Source organism: Macaca nemestrina, chromosome 4 (assembly GCF_043159975.1).
Source record: "Macaca nemestrina isolate mMacNem1 chromosome 4, mMacNem.hap1, whole genome shotgun sequence".
NCBI lineage: Eukaryota > Metazoa > Chordata > Mammalia > Primates > Cercopithecidae > Macaca > Macaca nemestrina.
Window position 1 is genome coordinate 16,938,061 of NC_092128.1, and position 23,390 is coordinate 16,961,450.

The 23,390-nt window shown below is 42.8% G+C and overlaps 1 protein-coding gene across 5 annotated transcripts in view; it reads right to left on the minus strand.

Moving 5' to 3' along the window:
- Positions 1-23,390, minus strand: part of LOC105471255 (maltase-glucoamylase) — a 157,696-nt gene that overhangs the window by 24,800 nt on the left and 109,506 nt on the right. For all 5 annotated transcript variants that reach the window (XM_071094351.1, XM_071094350.1, XM_071094348.1 and 2 more), the window contains 21 exons: positions 22,522-22,647; positions 21,261-21,389; positions 20,895-21,005; positions 20,505-20,567; positions 16,243-16,377; positions 15,355-15,442; positions 14,414-14,552; positions 13,497-13,630; positions 13,344-13,378; positions 13,135-13,251; positions 12,258-12,406; positions 11,555-11,639; positions 10,319-10,375; positions 8,542-8,666; positions 7,724-7,812; positions 5,658-5,707; positions 5,078-5,245; positions 3,444-3,596; positions 2,906-3,106; positions 975-1,129; positions 156-324 (listed from right to left, as the gene is read on the minus strand). In XM_071094351.1, coding sequence (XP_070950452.1) covers positions 156-324; positions 975-1,129; positions 2,906-3,106; positions 3,444-3,596; positions 5,078-5,245; positions 5,658-5,707; positions 7,724-7,812; positions 8,542-8,666; positions 10,319-10,375; positions 11,555-11,639; positions 12,258-12,406; positions 13,135-13,251; positions 13,344-13,378; positions 13,497-13,630; positions 14,414-14,552; positions 15,355-15,442; positions 16,243-16,377; positions 20,505-20,567; positions 20,895-21,005; positions 21,261-21,389; positions 22,522-22,647 — 2,478 coding nt within the window. The remainder of the gene's footprint in view (positions 1-155; positions 325-974; positions 1,130-2,905; positions 3,107-3,443; positions 3,597-5,077; positions 5,246-5,657; positions 5,708-7,723; positions 7,813-8,541; positions 8,667-10,318; positions 10,376-11,554; positions 11,640-12,257; positions 12,407-13,134; positions 13,252-13,343; positions 13,379-13,496; positions 13,631-14,413; positions 14,553-15,354; positions 15,443-16,242; positions 16,378-20,504; positions 20,568-20,894; positions 21,006-21,260; positions 21,390-22,521; positions 22,648-23,390) is intronic.

A 23,390-nucleotide genomic window follows, 5' to 3' on the forward strand; every position in this document is an offset into this window, starting at 1 on the left:
CAATAAAACACATGAAACAAAGGAGCCTGAGAATTGGCCCACTCGTCTAAACCAGAATGAGGGGACCAAGTGGAGTTTGGGAAGATGAAGCCCGAAGCCTGAGCAGTGTGGGTGGAGAGAAGCAGAGACACAGATCCCAAATGCTCTGTCCTTACCCCTGGGGGCTGGTCTCGGGAGAACATCCCCCAAGTGTGCCACTCCAAGTCTCTCCTATAGGATGTGTGCTCAGTTTCCCCAAAGCCATAGAGGTACTTGGAGGGAAGGCGGGTGGAGATGCGGATAAACATGTCATTGAAGGTGAAACCAAGGAGCTGAGAGTCCCAACTGAAACACAAAAAGGCAGATTTGAAACAGAAAATGGGTTTTCTCTCTGCTTCCAGCAGCTGACTTTTCAAGGACAACAGAATGCTTGATTTTTATCCAGAACCTGTTCATCTCCAAAACAAAACGGAAACTCAACTTGATTAAAATATCATAGAAATCCTCACTAAAAGCCCAGGAGTTATTCTTCATTCATCTGTTTCCCACTGTCACTGCCTCCTTTCACTGGTCCTCCACAACACAAACCAAAGCACTCCTCACCATCACAGCTGGGTACACCCCACACCAGCACCACCTTCCACCCTTGCACCCCTCAGCGCATTTTCTACAAAGCACTCAAAGTGATGTTTACTTATTATTGGTTGTCATGAGAAGAGAACCCTCAGTTGTCTATAAGGAGCAGCATCTACTCTAGACAAGGCACCCCATAAACATTTGTTGGATGAATCCTCAGGCACACTCAACTGCCTCAGTAATTATTTCCAGAATGCTAAAGATTTCCCATGAGAACAGGTCTGAAGGAAACAACTCATCCATGGATCTGGAAGTGGACAATGTGATGTTTGGAACCAGGATATACATCCAAGGACAATGGACCTGGCAGTGAAGGCACAAGTAGACACCAACTCTGAGTCACACTAGAAACCACTCACATTATAGTGCCTGTACTCTTGCGGCGAATTTCAATCCCAAATGGATTCTTCTTAATGAGGACATCATAGAGTTGACCCTCAGGGGTGCTGGATGGCACCGTGGGTACGTTCAGAGGAACTGGAACTTCATACCGATTGTTGTTGGGATCATAAATCTAGGCCAGAGGAAATCGATTTGAGGCAAGAATTGTGCTCTTGAAACCTATACCCTTAGCAGAATCTATTTATTTTCGGACAAAAAGTTCAGATGCTATATTTCTGTCTACTTTAAGTTGGTGATATCTGAGATTTAATTAATATATCAAATAACAACATAGGATTAAACATTTTTTCTGTCATTTCTCATTATTAAGGCCTCTATTACATTAATATACTCAATGGGATATTAGTGCTAATGTGGAAAATCATTCTGGAATCAGTATGGTATTTATGAATATGTTACTTTTTACTTTCTGTGGGCATATGAGTATATAAAAATACCTTAAAACCATTATGAATTGAAAAAAAACCCCGTCTCCCCAAAATGAAATCTATTTGATTAAAATTATCAGAATCTCCTTGCTGAAGGTGGTATCTAAACTGACTCATGAGTATCTACTACATCCCTGCCTGACACTGCACAAGACACTAGGGATGTGAGCTGTATAAGGCAGTGTTATGGTTTTACAAAATTCACATGCGAATGAGAAGTGAAATAGAGCAGCTCAAAACACCTGGGTGATGTGTGCTAAGGGACAGCTATGTAGACGTGCTGTGAGATTCTAGGGAAGAAAATGCCTAACATTGTTTCTGGAAGACTGAGATGGTGTCCCGGGAGAAATACAGTCTAGAGTATTAAAAGCTTGGTAGGCATTAACCAAACAAAGGAAGGAGATCAAGTCATTCTGCTGAAGAATAACAACCGGAAAGGCAGAGAGAATTAAAGTGGGTCAGAAGGAGGCAAATATTTTGGAAAGAGCTACTGTATCATCAAGAGGTAGAATAGGCAATGGTTAAGGCTAAAACTCCAAGGAGGTTCATTCATTTCAAACCCATTAGGTGCCTACAACATGCTAGTGCTATGATGTACAAACACACTACAACATCATCCCTGAATTAGAGGAGGTACAAAAACTCTGAATTCAGGTTGATGTCAGATTATAAAGAACCTCTCAGGCAATGTGACAATGTCCTGATCACTTTCACTTACTGTGTCAATAACATTACAGCGCTAACTATCTGCCAGGCTCTGTATTAGACTTCAGAAGCAGAAAAAGGAAAGGGCACGTTCCTGTCCTTGAGAAGCTTAATTTAATAGAAAAACAGACCTAATCTCTAGTCCATCCCTAGTCCTTAAATGCAATTAAATCCTGGAAAGAAATGAAATCACTGCACATTGGTGGCTATTTTATATATCTCAAATTCAGTATCCCAAACTGAACATATCATCTTACATTGATCAAGCACAAACCTTTTCAGTATTCCTATTCCAGTTAATGTCAGCACCATCCATATTAAGATGCAAGATACCAACACGGACATCACTCTTGATGCTTCCCTCTCCATTGTCACCTGCTTTCAATTGAGCGCCAGACCCGGTAACACAACTTCCTGAACCTTAAATAGGTGCACTCTTCTCCACCTGCATTCCAGTGTCTAGTCCAAGCCTAAGCCCTCAGCCGATCTGCTTAACTGGGAGCCTCCCAACTTGTCTCTCCGTACCCACTCTTTCTCTCCCAACCATTTTCCTAACAGTAGCCACAGTAATCTTTTCCAAATGAAAATCAGGGCAGGTCTCATTGTTCCCTCAATGATTTCTCACTGCTCTCTGGATAATGATCTAGTCTATTGTAGCATGATTAACTTATTTTAGGGTTCTGTGACCCGGACCAATAAAAGGTAATGGAACTGAAAAGGGTCAAGTCACCACCTGATACATGTGCTGTGTTTACCTTGAACTGCAGCATTTCATTCTTATGGTAAGTGACATCCAGGCGAAGGGGGTTCACGGGTGTGGAGGGGAAGGCATTGGCATACACGGAAGACTTTAAGGAGATGTCAGCTGTGGCCCCATGTGAATTATATTGAACATTACTGACAGAGTATAGATCGTTGACAAAATAGCAAATAGGGACCCCAGAAGAATTGGATGCCTGAAAAGTAAGGGTAAAGTCATAGATCAGCACAGCACATGGTCTTAAAGTTCTCTAACCTAAACAGGGGTAGAAACATCATTTTATACCACAATAAAACCAGCCCATCACTGATCACTTGGCAATAACATAACTTTAATTTCCTCGTCTCCAAGCAAAATACTCATTTTAAAAAGTTTCACACATGTCCCCACCTACTCATCACATCCAGATCATGTCCCTTAGGAAGTCCTTTCTATGGATTTTAAGTAGTTATGTAAGTACTACTGCTGTGCTTAAGAAACTATACATTAGGTGTGGAGACTTCCATGCACGTGAACCCCAGCAGCATGGTTACCTCCCAGATACAGCCACGGGCAATGCAGTTTTCTGCAGAAGCGCCATTCTCATCAGGGTAACAGTCTATTTTTTCATCATCCCTTATCTTTATATCCCACTCCACTGTGTATGCTTCTCCCAGGAGAAGATTGATGTCTGTGATAATGGCAACCTGTAGGAATGCAGAAATCACAAGGAAATTCATCTTTAGGAGATAGGCCTTGCAAGATATGAGGCTTTTTTTTTTTTTTTTTTTTTTTTTTACAAAAGAAAATAGAAATTTGATCAGACATCCAACCATCCAACCAACATATGACTTTAGCTTTTAAGAAGAGAAGTGCACATTGGGGGAATCTAATTAGCAGCAACAGGGCAAAGGTCTCCTCTCTAGCCGAATCTTGTACATAGAATAAAGAAAACAATTTGGTCAAAAAAAACCTGTTATGATCACCCCTTATTCTTTTCTGCTCTGACTCCTCTTAGCCCTCTGTGTCTTGTCTGGAGGGTGTCTTTTGCACTTCCTCTTTAGCATGACACATGGTGTCACCCAAAGTGAGCTGATCCCCTTGCTCTCCAGTCCCCAAACCAGTATCCCCATTGGCGTGGAGTGGTAGAAAGAACACAGCATTAAGAATCATATGATCTGGTTATCATGTCCACATTTCCATAGAACATTGAACAAATGATTTCTTTCTTTAATTTTTAATATTAACGGGTATACAGTAGGTATACATATTTATGGGTTATACGAAATATGTTGATTCAGGCATACAATGCATAATAATCACATCAGGGTGAGTCGGGTATTCTGTTTCATTTATTTGGGTTTCAATTTTAGCAACAGCAAAATTGAGAGGCTGAAAAAAATCATATATTTCTTTGCATTTCTAACACCCCAGCCTCTTCGCTTCTGTAACCCCAAAGACTCCAATTTTGAAACCTTCCTTGATTACCATTCATTCAAATAGTTAATATTTTTCTATATACTTTTCTTATCTTTGATATTTCTTTAAACAGCACTTCCCAAGTTCTCACTTGTCTGGAATAATAAAATCCCATTCTAAAATTATCATCCTTCTCCCAGTCTTCTCCCAGTCTAAACAATCTTGTACTTCCCCGTTCTACTAGTCCCCAAACTCACTCCCACTCCCAGCAATGCGCACACACAGTGGCACAGCCTTCATTCAAGGATCAACGTGAGGCCCTTTGACAATTAAATCAAGTTGGTATCTAAGACCCTCCAAAATCTGACCACAAGTTTCCTATGCAAACTAGCCTCTTTTTCAAAACTGAATCTTATCTATGCTATTCCAGTCATATAATTTTCACAGTCTAATAATGTAAGGCTGTTCCCCACTTTCCTAACTTTGCTCTTCTCGTGCCTCATTGTAATTATAATTCTATTTGAGGGAAAAGGAGGTGAAATCAGTTAGAGAGAGAAGAACATTGAGAGGCAGAGAAGGGAATAAGAAGGTAAACACCCAACTCATTCTAGCTCTGGCCACCTCATTTTATTCCCAGTCCTCTAACTTCTCCCAAACAGGCCTCATGGTTGCTCTGTTCCTTCAAGAACCCATGCAACCTTGGCAAAAAGGAACACCATGATACTATGGAGAATTCTCAATACATCATCTCAACAAAATGGAGTTTTACCTTCAGGTTAGAATCATAAGTGACTGTAGGAGAAGTCTGACTTGGGACACCATTGTGTTTCACTGTAACATTGCTAGGTTCCTCCGTCCCAAGAATTTTAATCTCATTAAATGCCAAATTATTGGGGTCCTTGTAGGTTGATTGTGAAATATTCACCTCCAAGCGGTTCTACAAAACAATTAAGTCCAATTATGCATAAAGGTATGCCTGTAATACACAGATTCTCAAGTCACTCAACTATTCCATTGCAGACCGGACACCCCCACTGCCCTGGATGCCTCTCTGCTTTCTCTACTAGTGTGTGCTCAAGAAATACAAAATTATTTTAATAATTTTCTAATTTAAAACAATCATAAAAACACACAGATATTTTTAAACTCTATTTACAAATGCTGTTTGCTATAGTAATGCCTTCTTTTGAAAACTCTGATGAAATCATAAATAGAAATGTGCTCACTCATAGCCAATAATGCATAGAAAGTTACAAATATAATCACACAGATACAATATACACAAGCACAGATGTGCTAATGGTCAGTCCAGAGCCCACACCTAAGATTCAGAAAAATATGATACTCACTTGAGTGACAGAAAACTCACATAAAAGATACACTTTATTGGCCACAGTATCTGCAAGTGAGAGAAAGTCAAGTCAGATTCCAGCTTGCCCACCACAGAAAAACAGATTTCACACCACCACTCTTTTCAGTTACATCCTGATGTCACAAATGGCAGTATTTCCGTTTCCTTATGGATGAATAATATTCCATTGTATTCATTCATCAATGTACACTTAGAATGTTTCCATATCTTGGCTGTTGCAAATCATGCTGTAATGAATATGGGAGGAGTGAGTATATCTCTTAGAGATCCTGGTTTCCTGTACTCTGGATATACACCCAGAAGCGGGATTTCATGGGATTGCAGGGAAGATCTGTTCTTAATTTTTTGAGGAACCTCCATACTATTTTGCATAACAGCTGTAATAATTTACATTCCCACCAACAGTCTAAAATATTCCATTTTCTCCACACCCTCGCCGGCACTTATCTCTTATCTTTTTTACGATTTCCATGCTAACAGGTGTGAGGGCATATCTCACTGTGATTTTTGATTTGCAATTTCTGTCATTTCCTGATGTTGAGCATCTTTTCACATACCAGTTAGCCACTTGTATGTCTTCCTTGGGAAAACATCTGTTCAGGTCCTTCACCCAGTTTGTAACTGGGTCATTGGGTCTTTTGCAGTTGCATGAGTTCCATATTTTTTATATTAATCTCTTCTGAGATATACGGTTTGCAAAGATTTTTATCCATTCTGTAGTTTGCCTTTTCACTTTGTTGATTGTTCCTTCTGCTGTGCAGGAGCCTCTTAGTTTGATGTAGTCATGCTTGTTGCCTTTTTGGCATTTTGCCTTTGCTTTTGGTGTCATATCCAAAAAGTCACTGCCAAGACTACGTCAAGGAGGTTTTTTCTATGTTTTCTTCTAGGAGCTTTACAATTTTAGCCCTTACATTTAAGTTTTTAATTTCTTTCCTCACAGTAGCCAAGATAAGAAAACAAGCTAAGTGTCTATTGGTAGACGCATAGATAAACATATTCTGGGATGAATATACAATAGAATATTTTTCAGACAAAAAAAGTACAACATTCTGCCATTTGCAACAGCATGAATGACTCTGGAGGACATTATACCAAGTGAAATAAGCCAGATACAGAAAGTCAAATACGGCATGGTCTCACTTCTATGTGGAATCTAAAAAAGTTCATCTCTTAGAAGCAGAGCCTACAACAGTTGTTCTGACAGCCTGCGGCCATGGAGAATGAGGAGATGATGGTCAAGGGTACAAATGTTCAGTTAGTAGATGAATAAGTTCTGGGGATCCAGTCTGCAGCATTGGTGGTGATGGATGTGTTCATTAAAATAGCTGTGGTAATCACTATACTATGCCTACGTATATTAAATCCTCACATTGTCCACCTTAAATATATTCAATCTTTATTTGCCAACTAAATATTTTACAACTAAATAAATAATTTTGAATCTACATATTGGATTAGATGGACAAGCATCTCCAAGGCCAACCCATTGTTTTTCCTCCTCTTTCCTACTGGAACATTGCAAAGATTCCCTTCTGAGGGCTTCCAAGGCATATGCTTCAAGGGAATCTATTTCCTAAACTTGAAGCACAAGAATTGTTTGTATACTGGAGCCGCAAATAGGCTAAAATGTATGGCTAGATGAGTACACACTGGAACAGTATATTCTCACTGCCTCACTGGCAGGGGCATGATTTTTATATCGTCAACGTTTGCTCATAAGAATTTTGGGAGGAAGACATTAACATTGAATTAGGGAACAGTCTTGAAACCTTTTCATCTAAGCACCCATTGACAATAAAATGAGAGCCTATTATAAATATCACTGACTAATGGGAGAATTGTCAGAGATACAAATGTATTTTTCTTTTGTCTGCAGTTCATCTACCACTATCCCTGAATGGTGCGACCAGAAACAAAATACTTCAGTGACTTGCTGCTGTGCCTGCTGAGATTTCTCCCATACCTCAATGACCAGCAGGAGGGAAGGACCCTAAGTCACAGGTGCGGGTTTGGAAACAGCAACATGATCGTAACAGCGCTCACCCTTTGTTTGCCCATCATCCCAGAAAAGTTCTCCTTTTGCTTCTTTGTTCTCATCTAGGGCAATGATAAGACCAAGAGGGTTCTTTCGACTGTGGGGAACAAGATTCAAGAGACAAAGATAGGAGTCAGAGAATTTTGCCAACTGAATTGAGAATACTTCTATCAAATATCAAACTTGAAAAGATACTAGCAGCAGATGGTTCTCAGAAAAGAGAAGTATCCCAAGAAGGGAGACTTCTGGTACTACAATTGCAACAGTCCTGGCAAATGAATGAGGCTGATCACCTGGCTGTTAGTGTGTTTTGAAAAGAAATTCAAAGGCTTTAAGGAAGGACATGAAGTACAATCTTTCAAAATCCATTGGATATGGTTCTAAAACAGCAGCTTCTGCAAAGCTATTGTGAATCGTGGCTGCTCCTATGTTGACTTCCATCTCAGATGTGAGATTAAAAATGACATGGCACAAGTATACATATGTAACAAACCTGCACGTTATGCACATGTACCGTAGAACTTAAAGTATAATAATAATAAAAAAAAAAATAAAAAAATAAAAATAAATAAATAAATAATAAATTTTTTAAAAAATGACATTCTTAGACCTATCATCTCACTCCCTTAGACTTCAAAGAGTTATTAATAATTAGTCAGAGTATCGAGTCTGAAAAAGATTAACATACAAACAAGCAAACAAAGAAAAACAAGTATTGAGTAAAATTGCATGTGGGCTTGAGAGTGATGCTTACGTTTTGGTGGGCTTCATTACAGATTGTTGAGCTAACTGACATGTAAAGGAAAACCTGAGTCTTGTCATTCACCTTAAGTGGGTGTTCAGTGCAGGCTCTTGCCAGGGCAGGATGTAGCCCCCACGGACATGAAGATTAATGTAGTCAAGAGGGGCTGGCAAGGTCTTCCACTCTCCTCTTGCATCAATATCCACACCCTGTGGGCAGAAGGTAAGAGATGATGAAGGAGAGGAAAGGACCCTTCCTGAACAACGCATCCTGCCAGACATCTCATCCTCCCCTCTGAACTTATGCCTGCTCATCACCCTTCACCACTTACCTGCCATTACCCATTCCGCATTCACCAAGTGCTGCATAAAATCTCGCAAGGCTGCTATCATATCTTGTTAGGGTCTATGCCTTTGCTTCCACCGTACAAAGTACATTTGCCTGATGTGTGACAGGAAGAGGTGCTACTCTCTCACCTGAATCAGAAATCTAACCTAAGGGACCATCCTTCCATCCTACATGTTGTCAACTAGAGCAGGGCTTTTCAGTCTCAGCACTATTGAGATTTGGGGCCACACACTTCTCTGGTGATGGGGTATCTGTGCCTTTTGATATTTAGCAAAATCCTCAGATGTCCACAGCATTGCCTCCTCACCCCCACCCTGTTGTGCCAACAAAAAATATCACAGGCACTGCCAAATGTCCCCTGGGAGGCAAAATCTTCTCATTTGAGAGCTACTACTTTACAGGTAAGAAGTTGTTATTGTTGAGAACTAGCAAATATGCATGGCTGTGTTCCAATAAAACTTTATATGCAAATCAGCAAACAACCAGATTTTTTTGTAGGCCATAGTTTGCCAGGCTGTGCTCTAGAACGAGTAATAAGTACCCAAACTTGGGAAGGTGACACTCCTTCATTAATCCTAACTATGAGATTCATCTTCAAAATTGTACATCCTTCTCCAGTTTTCACCTAATCTCACTGCAGTCCCCTTGGATGAAAGGGACCAGCACATGTTCTGCTTCTTGTTTCCCTGCTTGTACCCCTTTGCTGTATTGCCAGCCCTCAACTATGTTCTCCTCAGAAAGTCAGAAGAAGAAGCCTGGTTAGAAACGAAGGAAATACCTCCTTTGATTCTTCCTCATGAATCAGGGTCTGACTTCTCAGGGTCCCAGCAAGAGACCACCACCCCAGAGCTGCCCTGGAAGACCCTGGCTTCCCAGCTGAGTCTTTGGGAATCATACTAGCAATGAAACTATGCGGCAAGGAGCTCTTCATTGTTGCCTCATTTCTAAATGTACTTGCACTGCTTAGACTCACAAGGGTTGGGTCCCACACCTCTGTGTGTGTTTTGCATATTGTCTAATCACTTGTGTGCCTTAGGTAATTATGTGCATCGCCCTTCTTTGAGTGTCTATGCTATGGAAGGAGATATTTAATAAAAAGAGACAAAACGGCCTCTATGCTTACAAACTTACAGGAGGCAAAGATATCAACATTAAAAACAAAAACTACACTTGGCAACACAATCTCCAATGTTGGCTAGCATCTGCCTTTACACAACATGGTAAATAGCAGTGATATAAGGAAATATTAAAAACTAACACAAAGAGAACACCCACAAAAAACCAGACCCTGAGTATGATGCTTTATGTGTTATTTCACAATGGTTCTATGAGGGAAGTGGTCTAACCCCACTTGGAAGTAAGAAAACTGAGATTACAAGGGTTAAAGTGGCTTCTCTAAGAACACACAGCAGGTGGGTTACAGATCCAGCATTTGACCTAAGGTCCATCAGATGTAAAGCCTTTGTTTTCTCTACCATATTCCCATGTTGTATAAACATTCAGAAAAACTTACCGTGTAGTAATCGTACCAGCGGGCTCTAGGGAAATATGCAGTGACATTTCTGGCATTCTAAAATGGAACACAAACAAAGTGAGGCAGTGGGCACCATTTTCCAGGACAGAGAAATCAAACTGCTTAGGAAAGAGGTGAAATAATTCTGATGGCTTTAGACCCATCTGCCTCACATCTGGAGAGGTTAGCGACTGGGGAAACCTTCTTCCCGTTTTCTTTTTTAAACAGGAGAATTGCCTACCCAAAACAAGTGGCTTCATAAAGCACTTTGGTATCCAGGAGTTCGGGAAAAAATAAATCACTGTTGCTTATAAACACAGACTTACCCCATTTCCTCTTAAAGAGACAAACAACTGAGGTTGTGTTTGGGCAGAAGAAAATTTTGTGCGTACAGTAATATTTTGGGGCCAGGAGCGGTGGTTCATGCGTGAAATACCAGCTCTTTGGGAGGCCAAGGGGGGCGGATCATGAGGTCAGGATATCGAGACCACCCTGGCTAACATAGTGAAACCCTGTCTCTATTAATAATACAAAAAAAAATTAGCCAGGCATGGTGGCATGTGCCTGTAGTCCCAGCTACTCGAGAGGCTAAGGCAAGAGAATCACTAGAACCCGGGTGGCTGAAGTTACACCGAGCCAAGATCACACCACTGCACTCCAGCCTGGGCAACAAAGTGAGACTCTGTTTCAAAAAAAAAAAAAAAAAGATTTGGGGGAGGTACAATTAACTGGTATTTTAATCAGAAGCTTAATCAACAACAGAAGTAAAGAAAGGCTTTTACTGCTGGGAGGCACTCCTACACAGGAAGGGAAGGGGTAGCCAGCAGCAATACAAGTACACACATTGCCAAGTAATCCTTCTGAAGAGTTGTAATAGTGCTAGAGGACTCTTATACATTCTTTACGACACTGCCCCCATCTTTACGACACTGCCCCCATTTGACCTTCTATTCCTTATTTTAGTTAATGAAGAAATGATTGTGTCATTGAATACACCATGAGGTCTTTTCTTCTTGATCATCCTATGAAGCAGAGTTGTTAGGCTCATTTTAAAGATGAAGGAGCTGAGGCCCACAACACCTAAGTGACGGACTTCAGCTCAGAAGGAGAGAAATAGACACAGGGAGAATAAGAAACCATGTCTTATGACCCCCACCAGCTCAGGCCTCTCTCCTCGTCCTTTTCCCCAAGCCTCACAGCTGGGATCCTCCCCCCATCGGAGGCCTCCATACTCACACGCTCCAGGACGGGGCTGACCAGGAAGGCTGGGCCCAGCAGGAACTGACTGTCTATGTCCCACGTCACCTGGTCTGACACAAACCTGGAAAGGGAAATGAAGGTCCCCAACAGAGCCCAACAGAGCCCCAGCCCGAGACTGGGAAGAAGCTCCTCAAGTTCAGATCCAGTCAGAAATCCAGCTGCCCCTGAGCCTGCCTTGCCTTATCCCTAGGCCTAGCTTCATCAGGAGCACCAGCCTCTGCTCTCCCCACGGGATGTGCCTCAAACTTCAGAAATGCTGGGATGTAGATGTGTTCTCTCCTGTAAACTATTACCTCATTTCTTAACCATGGCACATTTTAAATGCAAGGATTGTGCTCCTCCCTCAAATCTCTTGCTGAAATTCTTCTTTTGTGACTTGGGTGCATATAACCAAACTGACAAAACATAGATAGGTCTTTGCACAGCCAAATCAGAATGAAACTATTCTATGCTATACAGCATGATTCAATTTTGTTCATTGAATACATAGCCTTTTTTCATGACCTATGGTACGTACAACACTGTGCTAAAGAGAGTAATAAAGTATGGTCTGGGCCTCAAGGGTTCATGTCAAAAGGCAAGCATGTCTTCAATCTGGAAGAATTGTGTATATCAACTCCCGCCATATAGAATGCAATAAGTCATCCATTAGTCATCAGGATCCCTGCTGGACACTCACTCATGAAGCAGAGGCCGCACAACAGTGACGCCCTCCGTGTGGGCCTTATACATCAAGGTATACAGATATGGCAACAGGGTGTATCTGGTCTGCAGGACATTTCTGGAAATGTTCACAAAAGCAGCATCCCAGGATACAGGGTCTTGTCTCTAAAGGAGAAAGAGAACAGTGTTGGGAGCTTGTCCTGGATGTTCTCGGGGATTTAAGAAGGTCACTGAAGGCATATTCCAACTGAAGATCACTCACAGCTAAACAAAAGAAAACTATACATGAGGCCCAGGGAATACTCTTAACAGACTGGAAAGAGTCACTGAAGCTCTCCTAGGACAGCAGATAAAATCTCACTGTAAGACATTCTTTTGGGTACAATTTTGCCTAAAATACAGGAAAAAAAATAATCTGAAGAACACTGAGGGATATGGTTCATTGAGACACTAGGTCGTAACAATTTTTAAGGGTACACTGGGTCATGCCTGTAATCCCAACACTTTCGGAGGCTGAGTCGAGTGGGTCACTTGAGCCCAGGAATCAGAGAATAGCTTGGGAAATATGGCAATACCACATCTTACAAAAAATGCAAAAATTAGGTGGGCACGTTGGTATGTGCCTGTAGTCCCAGTTACTCAGATGGCTGAGGTGGGACAATCGCTTTAGAACCAGAGGTCGAGGCTGCAGTCAGCCATGATTGGGACAAGGCACGATCCAGCCTAGACAAAGAGTAAGCACCTGTCCCCACTCCCGCAAACAACAACAACAACAACAACAACAATTTTTTAAAAGATATCCCAAGAAATACAAACTGCGTTAATTTTAGTATGGAAATGGAGATTGTCTTTCAAGTGACACAGAACACTGGAGGCAGGAGCCACTGTCCTACCCTGGTCCCAATGGTGTTGTGGTTTCTTGAGAAGGGGTAAAAGGCCCCCAGCTGCATCCAGCGAACACACATCTCATATTCAGCGTCTTGAAAGAACCCACAGATATCTGCTCCTGTCTGAAACAAGAGGAAATAAAACAAGCCGGCTGATGATTTCTGAAAGATGTCCCCACCTTCTTGGTGCTTAGGAGGATCCCAAGGACACTCACATAGGATATGCCGAAGAGGCTGAACTCCATCATGCCTGCAATGAGAAGCACAGCAGTGTCACACCAGGCTCTCACCACCTGCCTTCTCACCACTTCCCCAAGTATCCCAACTCCATGCCCTACCGGCACAGGCCCTGGGAAGGAGCCACGCACCAATGATAGATTTCTTCAGCTGATCCCACGCGGCCGTGTTGTCTCCCAGCCAATGTCCTGCCCAGCGGCCAGAAGAGGGAAATGTGGAGCGGGTGATGACGACCCCTCGCTGTCCCGTCACCTCCTGCATGGCTCTGGTTGGAGGGCAACAGGAGGTGAACTGAGGGCACGGCCAAGGGAGCAAAGGCCAGAGAGCTTCTGCTCTCAGAGCCCTTTAGCCTAGTCAATGTTTGCTGTGTGATTGGAGGGAAAATGGGAACTGATCCCCGATAATGGAGATAATGAGCCATGTGTTCTCACAGTGCTTTACAAAGAACTTCACTGTAGCAAACTCACAGGAGTGGCCAAAAATAGTAAGGAATTACTAAATTTTGCTATTGGTTTCCTCAATACGTAGTTGTCTATATTTGGGGAGGAACACAGTGAAGATCATAAGATTGTCCTTAGAAGAATTCATACCATCTGTTGAGCTTGCAAAGGGGACTGTGTTAATTTCATAGAATACCAGTTACCCTCCACCAAGAATGGCCAAAAAAAAAAAAATCTCAAAATATGATTCACTTTTGAAATAAAGGGGAGAGATGCCCAGTCTCTGTGTTCCCTTCACCTCCTGTAACTAAAGCTATTGCACCGCCGACTGCCCTGTGTGATCATTATGGTGTCTCCATGTGCGTCTTTAACAACAGGATCATTAAGTTTTTCACTGGTGGGACCATGTCTTATTTAAATCTGTCCTCCTCCTTTTCATCAGAGGGCCTGGCTCCACATCAATGAGCATTTGTTTAATAAGAATCATTACACGGTTGTCATGAGAATCTTCTTAACCCCTGGAATGGGAATGAAAGAAAACTAGGGTGGCTATGTCAGTCCCTGGCAATCCCTCCGGGTTGTGACAGCTGGAGAAGGCAGAGACTCACTCGTATGTGGGTCTGGTCTGGGACCACCCGTACAGGTTGTGCACGTTGTAGTGCTGCACCAGGGAGCCGTCTGGGAGGATCTGCTGACTCTCCATGCACAGGGTCTTGCTGCTCAGACCCCTGTCCCTGGACTCCAAATCTGAGGAGGAAGAACTGGTGAGGTGAAATCCAGCCCTGATTCTGTTTATCCCTGACCTCTCCTCAAGGGATTGAACACTGGATCTTAAGACTGACTTGAGTCCTGCCTGGGTCACTCTCCATCTTCCCAGAGATTGAGCACAGAGCCCCCAGCTCTGAGCTGCTATGGCACCTGCAGTGTTTCCAACATCAAGTTCACTGAAGAAAGCGGAGGTGTAAGGAAGAAGGTACAGCTGTCGAACACTACATGACAGACTCCTTTTTAGGCTTCTGACTTGCCAATTATGTCCATAATTCTATGAAGAACACATCATTATCTGTCTTTTACAGTTTAGCAAACCAAGATTTGGAAATATCCCATAATCTCTGAAAAGTCACAAAACTCCTAGAGAGAACAATTTCTGGAGCCAAGATATGAACTCAAGTATAACTCCAAAGTCCATCAGCTCCATCATAAGGGGAAGCCAATAATTCCCACCCATTGATGACACAAGAAATTCCTGTGATGGAATTCACACAAGCCGAAAAAACTAAGAAACCTAGCTGTGAGGATCCTTTGTGGCATGAGCACTGCTAACTGCTTTCTGGACAAATTCCAGGAAATTTGCTCAATGAATCTGGTCATTTGCACATGCCCATCTGGGTAAAGGAAGTGCAGCATTTTTGTCTCTGGTCCCCAGTAAACCACAGCAGCCATGAGGATGTGCCCTGAGCTGTGCAGGCACACCCCTGGCCTCTGGGCTCCTCCAGTGGCCATCCTTCTAGTCCTAGCTCTGCCAGTCAAGGAGACCAAGGGTTCTTACGTGGCATGTAGGGAGGGCGGTTCAGAGAGGCGTCCCTGCAGCCTGGAGAAACTGCCCCATTCACGAAACTTGATGGTTCATTCATATCCTAGAAATGCCAAACACAGACATACCTCACTCTTTAAGATAATTATGTCCAGCCAATTCTGAGCCAAGGAAGCAGTGAATAAACTGTGCAACATCCAGTAACCCCTGTAGATGCCAGCCCTGGGAACTTCAAATCCCGGTGAGAACTGGCTGGAAAGATTAATTCACTCCTACAGAATGACTGGCTAGAGGTTTTAAAAAATAAATCTCTTCCCAGGTGGCTGTGAGGCAATCAAATTTCTAAGAAATTCCTAGTAAATTGCCTCCAGGATTTTTGGGTTTTTGTTTTTTTTTTTCAATTTTTTGAGACGGAGTTTCACTCTTGTTTCCCAGGCTGGAGTGTAATGGTGCGATCTCGGCTCACTGCAACCTCTGCCTACTATGTTCAAGCGATTCTCCTGACTCAGCTTCCCAAGTAGCTGGGATTATAGGCATGCCCCACCACACCCAACTAAGTTTGTATTTTTAGTAGAGACAGGGTTTCTCCATGTTGGTCAGGCTGGTCTCAAACTCCCAACCTCAGGTGATCTGCCCACCTCAGCCTCCCAAAGGACTGGAATTACAGGCGTGAGCCACCACACCTGGTCCGGCCTGACAGGTTTTACAGTAGGAGCCTTAGGTCCGGTACACAGTCTGAGTGCTATCGGGGATGTCCCACTCCTGAGTGGAGGAAGTGTCTGATATGTCAACAGGCTTCCATGGACAATGACTATCCTCTTGACTGAAGGTCAGTGGTCCATATACTCAGGCACACAAAGATAGACAAGTGCCACAGGTACACACATACACACACACACTTACAATCCACAGGCCATCAAACTTCAAGCTCCTCTCTGGATTCTGTGGATTGTTGTACAGTTCTTCTATTTCCCTCTTCCACCACTTGGCAGTTGAATTACGGAAAAAGTCTGGGAAGGCCACGTAAGCTCGATATAGCTGTAAAATATAAATATAATTTATGTGTCCCACACAAATATATAAGACAGCAAACAGGCACTTACTGAGAATGCAACTCAAACAGATACTTGAGCTGCACGGTGACAGACGGCCTGAACAGGACCTAAATAATGTTATTAACTAATTAGAGAAATGTAGAATGAGAAGAGAAATTAGTGTAATTTGCACACATTCCCAGCATTTGGAAAACATCCAAAAACTGTTCTCTTCATATACACATGGTTGATGACAATCAATGACCTGAACTAGTGACCTCATGTAATCCATGCCCAACCCTCAACGTCAGTCCTGCCATTTCCTAAGCACTCCTCAAACACAAAGCCAGGGAGAGACTGCAGACATGAGAGGCATGGTAATAGGTTAGGAAGAAACACCTAGGGAGTCCCTCCTATATCATTCCCACTGAGAGAGGGGAGGAAGGAATAAGATGACATTTCAGGATATTTGACCAGTACACCTCAGTGTTTTCTACAATTTCAGAATCACAGGACAACTACAGCTGTTGGAGCATAAATTGAGAGGACTTAAAGAGGATGCATCAACTTCCCCTTATTTCCTTCTTCCCTCAAATAATAAAAGCAGTGTCTTTCCTTATCTGAAAGACAGATTCAAGACACAACTTTTTATCTACATTGCAGATTTTTGAGAGTAAGAAGTTTGCTTTATATTCTTCTGAGTGATATTTATATTGCCCACAATGTTCAGCTAAGAACCTGGCATAAAATACTCAGTGTTTAGTAGTGGTTTCACACCACTTAGAAGCAGCAAATAAATATCCATACATTTTAATATACTCATGTTGTTTGTTATGGAATATTATGGTCCTTTGTATGTCTCAGTAAATAGCCTCCTCTATGCTAATCACACCACTGTAAGAGTTAAAGAGCTAAAGAATGCTTGTGAGGAGGGTGGGGGAGGCAACAGAAAGAGGACTTGGGCTAGGGGAGCTCCAGTTCTTATACACCACAGATAAAAGGCAGGTAGGAACCCAGATGTCTAGATAAAGGGCAAAAGAAGGAACACAAGAAAACAGAAACAGATCAGCCTGCATGGGTCTGGCCGTCAAGGACGTGAGAAGACAGTGGCTCACATCACGCAGAATCTTGAGAGAAGTGGGCTTGCCAGGGATGACTTTTGTGAGGAAATGGAGGTAGAAACCAGGAAACCCAACAAACAGAACTTTTCACCAGAAACTGAGAGCTCCAGATCAGGCAGGGTTAGAAACAATGGGATGGGTGGGGAATGGAGAATTACAATAAAGAGAGTATCAGCCACATCTCAGTCAGAATTGTATCCCATATGGGGTACACGTGGGGAAACTGGCCAGCCATGACGTATGAACTTCCCTAAGTACTGCTCGGATGACCCCTACCAACTTCATAAAAATGCTCTGCCGTTCTCCAAGGTGCTGCCTTTGCCTGCCCATATTCAAGTCTTGCCTTGTGGCTTCTGCCTTCACTTTGTCCAGTCTGCAAACAGTGATGTACCCACCCACACACTGGGCCTCAGGATCACCTAGCAGTCTTTTTGTAGCACATCATATGCTTCAAAACGCAATTCATACATCCCATCACAGACTTATTGAATTAAATCACTGGAGCTTTGGACTCAGAAATCTGCTTTTCATAGGCTTCTTGGCTGTTTTATGCTCAGCGAAGCCAGGCCTAGACATCAGTGGCTTCATCCTCACCAGCCTCATCAAGTGGGTCTCACTATTAATAATATAAATATTAGATTGGTGCAAAGGTAATTGCGGTTTTGGAATTCGAAGTAATGGCAAATATTACCTGTGCACCAACCTAACAGTTACAATTATTCTATCTACCAATAATCTCTTATGAGCTACCTAAAAGATTACGTGAATCCCCTAATAAGTGTTTCTTATCAGAAACCCAACTGGCATTTGAGGCATACAATTTTTTGTGGAGAATTCCCTGCAGTCAGAGCTATTGGCATTCCTGCCTACAGCCCATTAAATGCCACCCGGTGTTCCTGTGATAACCAACACTGCCCTCAGATTTCCAAATGGCCTCAAGGTGGCAGTGTTGCTCCTACTGGCTGCTGAACTGTGGGACTCATAATGTAGTACCTGACTACTTCATAAAAGTCAGGAAGCCAATGACACAGAACTTCTCTGGTTGGGCAGGTTCCCGTGTCCATGTGAGCTGCCTGGACCCCTAAGCTTCAAGTTATTCACTGTAGGAAGTGACGAGAGGACAGGAAGCTACGTCTTCTCCTTTGAATACTTCTCTGATAGATGATACATAGATAGACAGATATAGAGTGGATATAGTAGGTAAATGGATAGATACAATAGATAAACAGATAGATAGATAGATAGATAGATAGATAGATAGATAGATAGATAGATAGATAGACAGACAGACAGATAGATAGATAGACAGACAGACAGACAGATATGCATAGATAGATACTTGTTCAGTACTAGATAAAGGGAAAACAGCCTTGAACTGAGTCTGACTCATTCTTGTCAATCTTTGAAACCTGCCCCAGCTTCTGTTTTGTTTGCATTGTTTTACTCAGTTTACCGACAGAAAATAAAGTCATGGACTCCAATAGCCAAGCAACCTGGTCCCAAGCGTGTCTCATTTTAAATCGAAAAGAGCAACTGCTGCCAACTGGCTCTGAGATCCAGGAAGTCAGAGACTGACAACAGAGAAGTAGGCATCACAGGCTTGCAGTACCTTCTGCTCTCACTACCCTGTTGGAGCTGTCCGAGGTCCCAGCCTCAGGCTCCAGATTTTGGGGTTCTATCTAATATAGGTCTTTCCCTCTAGGACTCACCACTTGCCCTCAAAACCAGCTTATCTGGATAAGGCATGAATTTTTGGCCTAACTCTTGCCAGTCACGTTCCTGGTGATGAGTGCTTCTCCTGCACCTCTCTCCGTGGGCGACAATCTTTCATCACGTAGAAAGAACCCCCAAAAGAGGTCTTCGCCCCTGGGCTTCTGAGTGGCTGCTAACTGAATTTACAGCTGCTGGGATTTGTTCCCACAATATGGATATTTCTCTGATTAACACTTGATCCTGAGAGAGTATCTAGACTCCACAACATATACCACATTGCTGACTGCACAGGCCAGCTTCTTTGTCCCTTCAATTCCTGGCACATGTCCTAGAAAAGAGGCCTTTTCCTTGTCTCCTCAGCTGTCCTGTGGGGGTCACATAGGCTACACATGCCCTGCTACAATTCCTGCCCAGAAAGAATAACCATTATTGAAGAACAGCTCAAGAGGTAGGGCAAGGTACTTGCTACCCAGGAAGTCCTCGGCCCCACCCTGACAACCCTGCCTGTGGGTACTGTCACAACAATCGGTAGTAAAGCACACAGGCTGCCTCAGTTCAGGAGACACACATCTTGGCCAGAGGATGGGGCTGTAGGCTTCCTAGACCTGTAAGGAGCCATGTATTCATTCAAGCAAGAAATGCTTAGTGAATCTGGAAAAAAATTCAGGTCCAGAAGCATGGGCTACCTGGATCCATTATAAGCAACAAACCGTCCACAGGAGAGAGCAGGTTTTATAATAAGGTTGGAAACTGAGAGGTAAAAGCAAAGTTGAGAAATGCAAGGAAGGATTGGGCTCAGAGGAGGACTTATAAGTGTGAAGATGGAGAACCTGTTCATGGGGAAAAAAAAGAAAGATATACAAAGAAAAAGACCTAGTCAGTCTTCCAGGGTTGAAGACTGTTAGAAAGGGAAAACCATGGCAACAACAGTAAGTATGCCAGTCCAGGGAGAAGATAGCACTTCTAGGAGGTATCACCCAGTGGAAATTTCCTGGGCCTTTGGAATCTGATAGCCTTGCAATTGAAATCACCACTTTGTCATGTAAAACTGGGGAAAAGTAATTTAAGCTCTCTGGTCTTGAATCCCAAGGATAATAATACATATTTACATCCCAGTGGACAGTAAAGTATTACTCCATATAAGGTAATGGGCACAGACTGACACCCAAGACACGTGACCTAAGTGTTTGTCCCTCGTCATGTCCATGTCCACGGTACAGGCATGTCCAGAATCCCAGGAACGGCGGCCCCTGCCTAGAAACACTGACGCCACCCAAATTGACAAAGTCCCTTTTACCTCCACTTGGGTGTCCCAGTCTAGAGAGTCATTCACAACAACACCAGGAAAATCGGGCCAGACCTATGGAGAGAAACATGCTAAGCAGCGATACACGAGACAGTTTCCCTTACACAGGTTTTCTGAAGAAATTGTTGTATAAACCATGTCCTAGGAGCAATGATACTTTGACTATCATGTAGGATTGACATAAAAGAAAAGTGAATTCCATAACATGTTACATTACTTTAAAAGTCATTAATTGCATCAACAAATATTGTTGAGAAAAAGAGAGCTTCAGACCTTGGGTCAAAATACAAAACGCCAAAAATAACATACACAGGCGTGTGACCCAGTAACCATGACCCACCCGCAGGCTAGGGACTAGTGGATCATCCCTTAGGATTATACCTTTCCCCAGACAATGTCTCCATCATTTGGGTATTTGATGAAGATGTCATCCTCCAAGCCCCGAGTGAAGGCAGGATAGGGCTGTGTCTCATTGCCAGAAATGGCTGGATCCTGAAATCAAAGCATAAGTCACTTGGGAAAACCAAAGCCAGAGAATGAGGAGAAACAGAATAAAGGAAAACTCCTCCAGGGTGAACTCGCTGGCTTCTACCTGAACTGTAGACTTTCTGTGAGTCCTGGGAAATACAGAATTGTTACTGCACTTCAATTTATCTACTTTCAACATGGAAATAAAGTATAACTCTTTCTCCACCAAAGCCCATACCTGCTCCCAAACTGACCACACACATTCACATCAGGACTAACCAGAATGAGGATGACCCGCATCCCATCAGCCTTCATGCGGTTGATCAGAGCTGGAAACCCAGCAAACTTGGGGCTGAGGGTGAAGTCCAGCTGCCGCTCCATGTAGTCGATGTCTGAGTACTGCACGTCCTGCGGGAGGACACGGGGAGCTGAGTGGCTGCCGCTGTACACGCTCAAGCTTTACAGGAGAACAACCCTCCACTATATATGATGGAATTCCAGACAGCTTCTCGTTGATGCTTTCAAATCCCAGCTCTGCTACTTCTTAGGTACAGGTGCTGGGAAATTCACTTAATTTTGTAAATGTTCAGTGACAAGATAGAAAAAAATCAAAGTCAGCATAAAATAGGATGAGAATGTGTCTCTAGCATGGCTATTCTGAGGAAAAGATAAAACACTGTTTGGAAAGTGCTTTGTAAATTGCCCATATCAGGTGTGATTGTGATGACGTCCTACAAGAGACTGCCCCTGGTATCAGTGGTTCACGTTGAGGAAAAATACTGTTAATTATCGACGGGTAATGGCAAATCTACTACAAAACAAAGTAAAGATGTATAGTTGCTTTGGAATACCGAATCTTGAGGGTAATCATACACAACATTCTTCCTGAGACTGTCATATTGCATTTCACTATCCACTAATGGAAACACTATGTTCCACTAATGGAACAATTGTAAACAATAGAAAACTGGGATAAAATTAAATGTGGGATGGTTCATGGGATCAATTCTCTGATGACTGGGTCCCCTCCCATCCTCCATTGAAGAATAAGGTTTATTTCCATCTGTATGTCCTCTGGAAACCCATCCCAGGATTTGTGTAATCCATCAGTTACTAGCTCAGAGCTGATGCAGGAACTGAGATTGTATTCACATGTACAGTTGTCTGACCGATTTGTGGTTAGTCTTTTCAAGAATTAAGTAAAAGAACTGTGGGATATTATTTATTCTCATGAAACCAAAGACGTTTTTGACTAAATGTTTTGAAGACATGTGAAAGAAATGGAAGGAAACATGAGACAGCAGAAAGAGCCCTGGAGCCAGCCTATCTCCCCCTCCGGGAAATCACAGTGAGTCTCGAGCTACCATCTCTAGAGGATGGAAACAAGCACCCTTAACTACATTACTGTGCTCGGGCTGTGATATTGCCTGAAAAAGAACATTATGTCTTTATAGAATCCCACAAACATTAGACAAATGAGCCCCGACACAGAGGCACCTGGGTTAGTTACAAAACTCCAGAGCCATGACTGAGAACGTACATAAGGGATCCGGGCGGCCACCATCTCATCATACAAGCTGGCGATCTCAGAGTCGTTCTGGTATCCATAGCGACACAGTTGGAAACCCAAGGACCAGTAAGGTACCATCACAGGCCGGCCAATCAACTAGAAAATAGACACAAAATATTAGTCCTCAAAACAGAGGCACCAGATTGAAGTTGTGCATCAAGTAACAAGAATATTTTTCCATGCCCCAAGCTAGACAACTAACTAATTGAAATCCACATCAAAACTGACAGGATATAGAGCCACTGGGAAACTTGGAGAAAGCTTTCTGCTAGGCTTGACCTCCTTCTTGAAAATTATGGAAAAGCTGATTTTACTCTATTCCTAGAGACACTGTAGGTAACTCATTAAGAAGCCCAAAATCAGAGACAAATGCCTGGCTTAGCATACAGGCTCCAATCCTGCTACCTGTGTGAACTTAGGCAAATATTAAGTAAACTCTTAATGCTTCAGTTTCTTCATCTTAAATAAGGGATAATAATAGCATCTGCCTCATAGCGTTCCTGTGAGGTATGAATGAGTTAATATGGGTGAAGTACTCGAACATGCAGCAAGTGATAAATCAGTGATGTGCACTTGGTAGTATATAAGTGTCTGTTGTTGCTGTACAACCACCATGGTCACTGTCACCATCATCATTATCAATGCCACCATCATCACTATTTTCACCATCACCAACAGTACCACAATCGTGCCCCCACCACCATCATTACCATTATCATTACCCTTCACTACCATCACCACCACCCCATTACCACCCCCACCACCATCCCATCATCACCACTATCATCACAACCACTATCACCAACATCACACTCCTCACACCACCCCACTGTCACCAC